At 40.1% G+C, this 12,646-nt stretch overlaps 1 protein-coding gene across 6 annotated transcripts in view; it reads right to left on the bottom strand.

Annotated features, from left to right (window-relative positions):
* The window catches only part of TENT4B (terminal nucleotidyltransferase 4B), a 75,626-nt gene that overhangs the window by 61,245 nt on the left and 1,735 nt on the right, over positions 1 to 12,646 (bottom strand). For 3 of the 6 annotated variants that reach the window (XM_045045785.1, XM_045045782.1, XM_045045784.1), the window contains exon 2: positions 8,709 to 8,757. The exons of the other annotated variants lie outside the window; for them this stretch is intronic. In XM_045045785.1, coding sequence (XP_044901720.1) covers positions 8,709 to 8,757 — 49 coding nt within the window. The remainder of the gene's footprint in view (positions 1 to 8,708; positions 8,758 to 12,646) is intronic. 6 annotated transcript variants of the gene reach the window in all.

Genomic DNA, 12,646 nt, shown 5'->3' with positions numbered 1-12,646 from the left:
CAGATCCTCCGTCTCCTTTTCTCTCTGCCCCTCCCCACTCACACTCTTTCTCTCCCTCTCTCAAAAATAAACAAACATTAACATTTTTTAAAAAGAGGAGCACCTGTGGCACAAGAACAGACACTCAGATCAATGGAACAGAACAGAGAACCCAGAAATGGACCCACAAACATATGGCCAACTAATCTTTGACAAACAGGAATAAAGACAGTCTCTTCTGCAAGTGGTGCTGGGAAAACCGGACAGCGACATGCAGAAGAATGAATCTGGACCACTTTCTTACACCATACACAAAAATAAACTCAAAATGGATGAAAGACCTAAGTGTAAGACAGGAAGCCCTCAAGGAGAAAGCAGGCAAAATCCTCAAGGAGAAAGCAGGCAAAAACCTCTTTGATCTTGGCTGTGGCAACTTCTTACTTAACACGTTGCCAGAGGCAAGGGAAACAAAAAGCAAAAATGAACTACTGGGACCTCATCAAAATAAAAAGCTTCTGCACAGAGAAGGAAACAATCAGCAAAACTAAAAGGCAACCAACAGAATGGGAGAAGATATTTGCAAATGACATGTCAGATAAAGGGTTAGTATCCAAAATCTATAAAGAACTGATCAAACTCAACACCCAAAAAACAAATAATCCAGTGAAGAAATGGGCAAAAGACATGAATAGACACTTCTCCAAGGAAGACATCCAGACGGCCGACACATGAAAAAATGCTCAACGTCACTCATCATCAGGAAAATACAAATCAAAACCATAATGAGATACCACCTTACACCTGTCAGAATGGCTCACATTAACAACTCAGGCAACAACAGATGTTGGCGAGGATGTGGAGAAAGAGGATCTCTTTTGCATTGTTGGTGGGAATGCAAGCTGGTGCAGCCACTCTGGAAAACAGTATGGAGGTTCCTCAAAAAACTAAAATAGAACTACCCTACGACCCAGCAATTGCACTACTAAGCATTTATCCAAGGGATACAGGTGTGCTGTTTTGAAGGGACACATGCACCCCCATGTTTATAGCAGCACTATCCACAATAGCCAAAGTATGGAAAGAGCCCAAATGTCCATCGATGGATGAATGGATAAAGAAGATATGGTATAGATATACAATGGAGTATTACTTGGCAATCAAAAAGAATGAAATCTTGCCGTTTGCAACTACGTGGAGGGAACTGGAGGGTATTATGATAAGTGAAATTAGTCAGAGAAAGACAAAAATCATATGACTTCACTCATATGAGGACTTTAAGAGGCAAAACAGATGAACATAAGGGAAGGGAAACAGAAATAATATAAAAACAGGGAAGGGGACAAAACAGAAGAGACACATAAATATGGAGAACAAACTGAGGGTTGCTGGAAGGGGTGTGGGAAGGGGGATGGGCTAAATGGGGAAGGGGCACTAAGGAATCTACTCCTGAAATCATTGTTGCACTATATGCTAACTAATTTGGATGTAAATTTAAAAAAAATATGTAGGTTTGGAGTTTGATCTCAATAGTAACTAAGGCTTTTTAAAAAACAAAAACAAAAAAAACAAAACAAAAAGCAAAACAAAAAAAAGAGGGGCACCTGGGTGGCTCAGTTGGTTGAGCGTCCCACTTCAGCTCAGGTCATGATCTTGTAGTTCATGAACTGGAGCCCCACATGGGGCTCACTGCTGTCAGCCTGTCAGCGCAGAGCCTGCTTCGGATCCTCTATCCCCTTCTCTCTGCCGACCTTCCCCCCGCTTGCACTCTCCTCAAAAATAAATCTTTTTTTTTAATTTTAAAAAAGAAAAGAAAAAGAGCTAGGCTAGGAAAATAAGAAATTCAAACAAAATTAATAAATAGCCAATTAATATGAAGGTATATACAAATTACATCAGTAAAATACTATTTTCCCCTATAAAATTGGCATAAACTGTTTTCTTTATATTGGTTTTAGTAATTTAATATTTATTTTTTTAATTTTTTTTAAAACGTTTACTTATTTTTGAGACAGAGAGAGACAAAGCATGAACAGGGGAGGGGCAAAGAGAGAGGGAGACACAGAATCTGAAACAGGCTCCAGGCTCTGAGTGGTCAGCACAGAGCCCGACGCAGGGCTCGAACTCACGGACCGTGAGATCATGACCTGAGCCGAAGTTGGACGCTTAACCGACCAAGCCACCCAGGCGCCCCTAGTAATTTAATATTTAGCACTGGGAGGGTTTAGGGGAAACTGGGACTCTTACACACGGCTGACCCAATCTTTCCACAAGAAAGGGTGCAAAAGCCTTACGAGATACAAACACCGTCCAGCCTAAAACTATGTGTCAAGACAATTCACACAGAAAGAATAGTCTTTAACCCATGGTACTGAGATAACTGCATCTCCACAGGCTAAAGAATGAAGCTGGAACTGTACCTCACACCATATACAAAAGATGAACTCAAAATGGATCTAAGACCTAAATGTGAGGGTCGGTAGAACAGGCAATTCTTTAGGATGCCTGGGTGGCTCAGTCAGTTGAGTGTCCAACTCTTGATTTCAGTTCAGGTCATGATCCCAGGTCCCACATTGGGCAGAAGCCACATCAGGCTCAGCGTGGAGCCTCCTTGAGATTCTTTCTCCCTTCTTCTGCCCTTCTCTCCTGCTCATGCTTTCTCTAAAAAAAAAAAAAAAAAAATACTAAGAACATGGAACTCTTGGGGCGCCTGGCTGGCTCAGTCGGTTAAGCGGCCGACTTTGGCTCAGGTCATGATCTCGCGGTCCGTGGGTTCGAGCCCTGTGTCAGGCTCTGTGCTGACAGCTCAGAGCCTGGAGCCTGTTTCAGATTCTGTGTCCCCCTCTCTCTGACCCTCCCCCGTTCATGCTCTGTCTCTCTCTGTCTCAAAAATAAATAAACGTTAAAAAAAAAAAAATTAAAAAAAAAAAAAAGAACATGGAACTCTTGATCTCAGGGTCGTGAATTTGAGCCCCATGTTGGGCAGAGAGATTATTTTAAAAAAACAAACAAAATTTAAAAAAAAAAAGACCTAAATGTAAGAGCTAAAACTATAAGACTCCTGGAAGTAAACCATAGGGTTAATTTTCATGATCTTGGATTAGGCAGTGGTTTCTTGGCTATGACACCTAAAGCACAAGCAAGAGAAAAAAATAATAGATAAACTGGAATTTATAAAATAGAAAAAAACAACAACAAAAATCCCTGTACTTCAAAGAACCTATCAAGAAAGTAAAAAGACAATCCACAGAAAGGGAGAAGTACCTGCAAATCATTTATCTAATAAGGGTCTAGTATCTAGAATATTTTAAGAACACTTATAACTCAACAAAAAGACAACCCAGCTAAAACATGGCCTATAAAAGCACATGAAAAGATGTTCACCATTAGTTTTTGGCAAATGCAAATCAAAACCACACTGACATACTACTTTACACCCCCTAGGATGGTCATAATCGAAAACACAGATAATGAAATAAGCTGATAAAAACATGGAAAAACTGGAAACTTCAGACATTGCTGGTGGGAACAAAAAATGTTACGGCTGCTTTATATGATCCAGCAATTCCACTCCTAGGTATTTACCCAAGAGAAATAGAAACGTATGTCCACATGCGCACTTGTATATAAACGTCCATCGCAGCGCTATTTGTAACAGCCAAAAAGTGGGAACAATCCCATTACCCCTCAAATGATAAATGGACACACAAAATGTGGTGTATTATACAATGGAAAATTCAGCCACCAAAAGGAATGACATACAGACACGTGCAACAACACAACGAACTGTGAGAACATTACACTAAGTAAAAGCAGCTAGACACAAAAAGCTACATATGATAGGATGATTCCGTTCCTTTTTTTAAGGGCTTTTTTAAAGTTTATTTACTTGAGAGAGAGAGCAGGAGAGGGGCGGAGCAAGAGGGAGAGAGAACTCGAGCAGGCTCTGCACTGTTAGCACAGAGCCCGACGTGGGGCTCAATCCCATGAACCGTGAGATCATTACCTGAGCTAAGATCCTGAGTCGGACACTTCACTGACTGAGCCACCAAGGTAACCCAACATGATTCCATTCTTATGAAATGTTCAGAGTAACAAATCCATAGCGAGAGAAAGTCTGTATGAGTTTGCCAGGGGCTGAGGGTGAAAGGTAGAGTGGGGACTGATAATGGGTATGGGGTTTCTTTCTGGGGTGATGAAAATGTTCTGGAATTAGGTAACAGAGATGGTTACACAATCCTGTGTTATTCTAAAACCCCTGAACTGTACATCTTAAAAGGGTGAATTTGATGGCATGTGAATTACATCTCAGTTAAAATAGTAGAAAATGAAAGAAATAATCCTGTCTGGAGCAAAGGCTCATCTAAAAATGCGATTTTTAGGGCCACCTGGGTGGCTCAGTCGGTTTGAGCATCCAGACTTCAGCTCAGGTCATATCTCATGGCTTGTGAGTTCAAGCCCTGCGTCAGGCTCTGTGCTGACAGGTCGGAGCCTGGAGCCTGCTTTGGATTCTGTGTCTCCCTCTCTCTATCTGCCCCTCTCCTGCTCACTCTCTCTCTCAAAAATAAATAAACACATTAAAAAAAATTTTAGCGTGATTTTTATACAAAACAAAAAATTGGAAACAAAGTAAATGTCCAACGGGGGGATCAGTGAAATAAATTAAGGTGCATTAAATCCATGAATACCATGCCCACACATAGCAGGTACAGAGTCCTACTAAAGGTCATGAGGTATTAAAAATTGCCTTAGAAATAAATTTTTGGGGTGCCTGGGTGGCCTGACTTCAGCTCAGGTCATGATCTCACGGATTGTGGGTTTGAGCCCCACATCGGGCTCTGTGCCGACAGCTCAGAGCCTGGAGCCTGCTTCGGATTCTATGTCTCCCTCTCTCTCTGCCCCTCCCCAGCTTGCACTCTGTCTCTGTCTCTCTCAAAAATAAAATTAAAAATGTTAAAAAAAAATTTAAAAAAGAAAGAAATTTTACATGAAAGATGTTTGTCCTATTAATAATTTTTTTTCAGTCAAAAAAAGTAGGCCCACAATATTCTAATGCCCTTCTCCCAAAGAAGAAAACAACCTTAGGTTAAAACCAGTTCTAACTCCTGGACTCCAGATTGTGAGACAATAAATTTTCATTATTTAAAACAATTTTTTTTAACTCTTTGCACTAGAAAATAAATTCTAAGTATACTCACTATAGAAGTCCATATTAATAAAAAGAAAAAAGGAAATATATGTATACGTACACTAAAAGTTTAAAAATATTCACACCAGTATGTTAACAGTAGTTCATATCCTGGCAATAGTATTATGGAGGCTATTTTTTTACTTCTTTGGTTTAGGTATATTTTCCAGTTTCTTGGCAATTAGTATTAATTAGTAGTATTTAAACTATATGTTGATTTTATTTATTTATTTATTTTTAAATGTTTATCTTATTTTTGAGAAAGAGAGAAAAGGAGAAGGGGGGAGGGCCAGAGACAGAGAGGGATCGAGAATCCAAACAGAGGATCTAAAGCAGGCTCCGTGCTGACAGCAGAGAGCCCGATACAGGGCTCCAACTCATGAACTGTGAGATCACGACCTAAGCCAAAGTTGGAGGCTTGACCGACTGAGCCACCCAGGCACTCCTTTATGTTGATTTTAAAAACAAGTATTCTAAGGGACAGTGGTATTAACACCTCACACAAAGAAGTAAAAAAAGGATGAATAACTAACTTCAAGGAATAAAGATACCAAAATTTCGAACGTCATCAGACACCTAACACTTCATTAAATACCAATCATTGGAAACTAACTTTTAAACCTCTATGACCATGATCCTAACAGATTCTTATTCCTGCTTTGGCAGAAATTTATAACACTTGACGGTACTGCAAGTAATGTTATTTTGACAAAATCAAAACACTAAGGGAAAAATGAGGGACCAGGTCCCAGATCTCAGTCCAGAAAATGGTTCTGATGAAACACAGTTTACTCTAGGATAAATTTGAAGATAAAAGTATTCACTCTGCACAGTCTGAACACATTGTTCAGATATAAAAATACTGTAGAAAAACTTCACCATTGGGGCACTTGGGTGGCTCAGTCAGTTAAGCGTCTGACTTTGGCTCAGGTCATGATCTCGCAGTTCATGAGTTTGAGCCCTGCGTTGGGCTCTGTGCTGACAGCTCGGAGCCTGGAGCCTGCCTTGGATTCTGTCTCCCTCTCTCTCTTCCCCTCCCCCACTCACACTTTGTTTCTCTCTCTCTCTTTCTCTCTCTCTCTCTCTCTCTCTCTCTCTCTCAAATAAAATGAACATTAAAAAAAATATTAGGGGTGCCTGGGTGACTCAGTCAGTTAAGTGTCTGACTTCAGCTCAGGTCATGACTTCACAGTTTGTGAGTCTGAGCCCCACATCAGGCTCTGCACTGACAGCTCACACAGCCTAGAGCCTGCTTTGGATTCTGTGTCTTTTTGTCCCTCCACTACTCACATTCTGTCTCTCTCTCTCTCTCAAAAATGAAATTTATATTTATATTTATATTTATTTTTTTAAAAAAACCTCACCATCAACAACAAAAACCAACACTAACAATACTGTTTACTCCCCAAAATATAGCCAAGCCAACAGAAAATAAAGCTTACTCATAACATATGAAAGGACAGGACTCTAAATTCTGAAATCAACTCTGCAGTTGTTTTTTTTTTTAACATGTTTTTTTTATTTTTTTTATTTTTATTTATTTTTAAAGATGGGACTTTAATTTTTTTTAATGTTTATTTTTGACAGAGAGAGAGAGAGAGAGAGAGAGAGAGAGAGAGAGACAGAGACACAGTGTAAGCAGGGGAGGGGCAGAGAGAGAGGGAGACACAGAATCCAAAGCAGGCTCCAGGCTCTGAGCTGTCAGCACAGAGCCCGATGCAGGGCTCAAACTCACAGACGGCGAGATCATAACCTGAGCCGAAGTCGGATACTCAACAGATTGAGCCACCCAGGCGCCTCTTTTACGTGTTTTTTTTTAAATATGAAAATAAAGCTCTACTTCATACTAGTTTCTAACTAGTTTCTAAGAAAAAGCAACATGTAAAGGAAACACTGCAAAGTACTTCAAACATAAAACAAAGTAAAGTTAAAATGAGTTTTACTTAAAAATTTTTAATTAAGGACATTCTCAATACTGCCAACAAGTTTTTAAACGAAAGTTAAAGTTAAAATTAGGTGAGGTTATTTATGAGGTTAATATGATAAAAACACAATGAACCATCACTACCTATAACAGAATAGCTAAAATAAAAAACAGCGATAACACTCAATGCTGGCTAGGATGCAGAGAAACTGGATCTCACAGGGCTGGTAGGCATGTAATATGATACAAAACTCTAAAAGAGAGTTTAGCAGTTTCTTTCAAAACTAAGTATGTACTTACCATATGACCCAGCACTTTTAGGCATTTATCCCCCCGCCCCCATGAAACCTTATGTTCACATAACAACGTGTATGTGAATATTTATAGCAGCTTTATCTGTAACAGCCCAAAACTGGAAACTTTTGGGTTATGTCCTTCAACGGGTGAATCATTAAACAAACAGCGGTACATCCACACTTTGGAATACTACTCAACATTAAAAAGGAATGAACTATTAATACATGAAAACAATTTGGATAGATCTCAAAGGAATTATGGTAAGAGGAAAAAAGCCAAAGTAACATACTGTGTGATTCCATTTATCTAACACTTTCAAAATGACAAAATTAGAGAGATGGAGAGATTAGTGGCTGCTCAGGGTTAGAGATGAGGGTGGGTGTGTGCAAGGGAAAAAAGGGGTAGCATGAGGGATCTCTGAGGTGATGGTACCTCGATCGTGGGGGTGTCACACAAATCTACACATGATAAAATTACACACACACACACACAAACACAAATGAGTGCATGTAAAACTGGGGAAATCTAAGTAAGGCTACAAATTGTAACAATGTCAGTTTCCTGGTTTTGCTATGAAGCTATAGTTATATAAGATGTTACCACTGCATGAAACTAGGTGAAGGGAAGATGGGATCTCTCTGTACAGTTTTTTGCAATTTTCTGTCAATCTGTATTTCAAAATAAAAAGTAAAACAAAACAAAACAAAACAAAACAATCAGATGGGGCTATGCATGAGAAGCTTGATACAGCAAACAGAAAAAATTTAACACAGCATTTGGAACATGGTAAAAACGCTATCTACCATGAGCACTCTGACTTTATTGAGTACTTTTAATAAATCAACTAATTTGAAAACACGGGTTCTGCAGACTATTCAAACTACTTCAGCAGAGAGAATGATTGAAACTAGAATTCCTGAGTTTAGTTATCAGATACCACATGAAAAATCTCTTACATACATGGCAAGATTTTTTTCAGATTTGAAACTGTTCGAGTAAGAAGCCAGTATACAACGTAAACATCTCCATATTGTTTTTTCCTCAAACCTCCAGCTTCAATCTCCATATGGCTTGAAGCCCTTAGTATACAAAAGTCTCTTAGATCATCAAATAACTTAAAAAATGAAAACAGATATATCACTTGCTGTTCGAATCCAAATTAATGTAAAGCCTAGCTCAGGGCCATCCTCAATTTCAATATTCTCTTAGGGGGGAAAAAAATCCATGTCATGTTCAAAATGGTAAAATGAATTTGAAGATGCTGGTGTCCTGAAGCAGCTGAGTCCCTAGCAAATATTCCTAAGGACAGAAAGAACATTCTACCGGCAGTCCTCTGAATTCCTCAAGCAGGCTCTGAGCTGTCCGGTCAGCTCTGTAGGAAAAGAGCAAAGACAGGGGTCTCAGACCAGCTGCTGGGAACTAGATTCTAATTCTTCCAATTAGCACCCTCTTTGGTGTATAGCCCCCTTCAGGATTACTCCACACCTATGTGTGTGTAAGTGATTATACATCCAGTCTCTAGTGCCGTGGGTGTGATCCTGAAATAGTTTCCTCCACTAAATATTACTCCAACGGATTCAACAGAAGGAAGAATAGAAAGCTGAGTGAAATTACACAACAGCTTGCTTTTCTATTTTCCATAGAAAAAGTGGCTGAAATTTTTCTCAGCTTCAGCAGGTATAAGAATATCTAACTACAACCATCTGACCAGTCCCATATCAGCAAGGGAGCCCCTAAATTTTTTTCCCATGGGTTCTTCTGGACTCCTAACACTAGGATTTATTAGTAGGGGTTTCATGGAAGTATTTGTGATATAAGGCCATCTGTCACACCAGGACCAGAACTGTTCTAACACAAACTCCGCCGCCCTCCTCCCCCCCTCCCCCCGCTACCCCACTGCCTTGGACTTTTCTAGTATCCCCTTCCTATCCTTCCTTCACTGCAATATATACTAAACCTTCTGCGGGAACCCAAGGTAGACTCCAAAAAGCTCTATTTACTCACTAGTCTTTTGTTTTTCAACAGCTAAAAACTTAATAGGGGATGAAAAAGATACCACATCCTGAAATACCAAGGAATTCTGACAGTGACAGTGTTCACTGATCACAGATTTTAGACAGAACACGAGTTGTGGCATGAAGTATCTTAGTCGAACACACCGTACCAGATTTGGGGAAATTCTCAAATACAAACTGCACTGTTAGTATAGAATCAACACTGTAGAAAACCTAATGTCTTTTTTTTTTTCTTCCAAGATTTTATTTAAAATCCAATTAGCTAACATAGAGTGTAGTTTTGGTTTCAGGAAAACTTCCTGTCTTACTGAAATCACATTTCAGTACCGAAATGCAGCAAAATTCAAAGACCCGAAGATTCTAGTTCACTAAAGAATTACTGTCGGCTACATTTGTGAATGCACAAAAATTAATACAGCAAGCAATTGGAAAAAGGCTTCTAAATTCTCTCATACTCAACCCACGTTAATCTATCGGATCACTTACTTTGGAGCCTAGCATCAACACCAACCTACTGATCACACAGTATAGAAACCAGCAGAAAGAGGCCACGATGCCAGTGCTGAAGAAGAGTGTCAGCATCTTGGACTTACTGTGATACAGTGTACAATGCATGTGAGGAAGGACCTGGCCCACTGCAGGAAAGACTACACCTTGGCTTGGCCCCCAAACTTCAACTCCCTGTTAGACAGTTCCACCTAAACCCCACCGTATTTTTCATTCCAAATCAACAATCCCATCCTTTATTGGCAATAATAAAAGCAACGTTTCCCCACTCTAGTTCAAAGCTGTGGTGTGATCAGTGAACCCGGGAGCCAGAATCCTCTCCACCCTCACCTTACAGCATTTCTCACACTCATTCATTCTTTACCAGTTCCCATCCCCATCATCGCAGTTCAAGAAATTATTCCTTAAGCCCAAGTTTTCCAACGGGGTCTTCTTGATGTCCCACCGTCAGATTCCTGCTCCAAAACATTATTTTGAACATGTCATCGAAGCCTTGAAAAAAAATATCTACAGATCTGGCAGTGCGGCCAACACAAACCTATCCTGATGAGCTTGGAGAAGCTCCAAGCACCTTCCACAAGAAGCTTCTAGAGACAGGGGGACTCGGGACCAAGGGCTCTGAATCTCCATACGTTAACTGCGTTCACTTTTTGTCATGGCTTCTTTCTCCATGGTAATGAACAATTAAATCTTTGAAAAGGGTTTCGTGGCTCATTTTCATGGACAACCAGAAGGAGCAGGTGGACTGCTTCCTACACCACAGCCAGCCTTGGAGGAGAATGAAGTCCAAGAAGTAGAATACTGAAAGCAACTTTAAAAAGGGGGGAAAAGAAAAAAGGAACATGAGCAAACCCCCTAGCTCTGCGGGTACATGGAGAAGGCTGAGATGGTGAGCTTATACAGATTTAACTTTGAAAGAGGAATATGAAAGCTTCAGGATGAAATCCAAATATCATACTCTACATTTAAGAAATGTCCATCCTAACTAGTGACCTAGTGGGTAAGAGGAAACATGTACATAAAAGGAAAAACAACCACAAGCAGGCTACAGCAAGAGCATGAGGCAAGTACTTCAAGAGTCCAAAGGAGGAACACCAAGAGAATCAAGGACCTGGACGATGGAGAAGTATCTTAGGATACTAAACTGTATCTTAGGAATGTTCAGGGAGTACGCTGACCACTTTGGCTGAGGCAGAGATCACAGAGACCAAAGATGCGCGACAGTATATGTATACAGCTGTCCTAGAGTTCCAGCCCGTTGTTCAATGTGCTGCCTTCTCCTCCCCCTACCTGGACTGTCAGCTCAGAGGCCAGGAACCACTACAATCTGTTGACCTATCAGCTAAATGTGAGTCCCAAGAACTCAGAATGTTAGTAACAGTTTTAGCAAATTTAATTTCAGCATAGCATAACATTGAGATGCCCTGTGAATTCAGATTTTTAAATACCTGTACTAAAAATAGCAAAACTTCTGGAAAAGTCAAGACATAAGGACCCACAAATCAAAGCAAGAATTTTTAAACACCCAGACACTCTTACAAAAACACTCTTACGAACTGTCTGATAGAAAATTTTACTACTGATATCCTCTAAAGGAAAAGGCAAAAGAATGGAAGGTCTGATGAAGTGATAAACAGTTTTAAAAACAGGTTTACAGTCAGTTTTTAAACAGTAATCTATCTGGGAAATGGAAATTCCTCCCCTAAATCCCTTTGGGGGCAATCCATTTGAATCAGGAATAAGAACATCCTGCCTCTACACAAGTTCAAATATGAGCCTTTTACAGTATCCCCAACATTACAAAGCAGGTAGAGGAGAGGACAATTTCTAACCCGTCAAAAAGAAGAGCAGCCAGTATTCTGGATTTCTTCTCTATCTCTGCTAGACATATATGCAAAAGCTTCGGTAAAATGAAACCAGGGAACTCCAAGGTTTTAGTTGACAGTGATTGCTTAACTGGAGCTTTTCCTGTGAAATGAAACTACCAGAACCTTCAAAACATCAATTTGCTTGTCGCTAAACCACAGGTTTATGCTCCGTCTTGGAAATGCTAACAGGATGGAACCCATGAGCCTTTTATTAAAACGTGATGACCATGGAGAGCGCCCTTGAAGCATAGCAACAGAGGACTCAACCCTAAAAGGTTCCCCTCTGGAAAGTGAGGACAGGTTTGACATGTAACCCCAGCGTGCCAGTCCTAAAACGCTGGACTGCATTTTCCATAAAAGGTGGGAGTTGTAATAGTAGCATATAGCAGACACCAGCCCACTAGAAGCAGATGGGAACCCACCAACTCATTTTACCCAGACCTCCAAAAAGGTACACAGAACTGTCTGTGCTTGCCAAAGCAGGGCAGATCTGAATGGGTGAATCTAAGAAAACGTTTCACAAAAGATTACTAATGGTAATTTCATGTGCCTACTGTAGCCCCCAATGTGAAACTGGATCTGAAAAATGAAAAGCAATTTGAAAGCTCATTCTCCATACTCAAGCGAGACACACACACACACACACACACACACACACAACACACACACACACGGCCCAAATTTTTTATTTTACAAAATATAAATGACTCAGTAACCTATTCCAGCACAGGGGCCCTTCTAGAAGGGAAAGCTAGCTGGAAACATTCCCTGCTTATGTACATAGTTCACTAGGGATCAGGTAAGATTCCATTTTGTAACAGCTGAACTTTAAACAGAAAGTCATTAATGGTGCAACATTCACTCATTAGCA

This window comes from Felis catus, chromosome E2, assembly GCF_018350175.1.
Source record: "Felis catus isolate Fca126 chromosome E2, F.catus_Fca126_mat1.0, whole genome shotgun sequence".
Lineage (NCBI taxonomy): Eukaryota > Metazoa > Chordata > Mammalia > Carnivora > Felidae > Felis > Felis catus.
The sequence above is the reverse complement of the archived record's forward strand: the minus strand, read 5'-3'. Positions and strand labels throughout refer to the sequence as shown.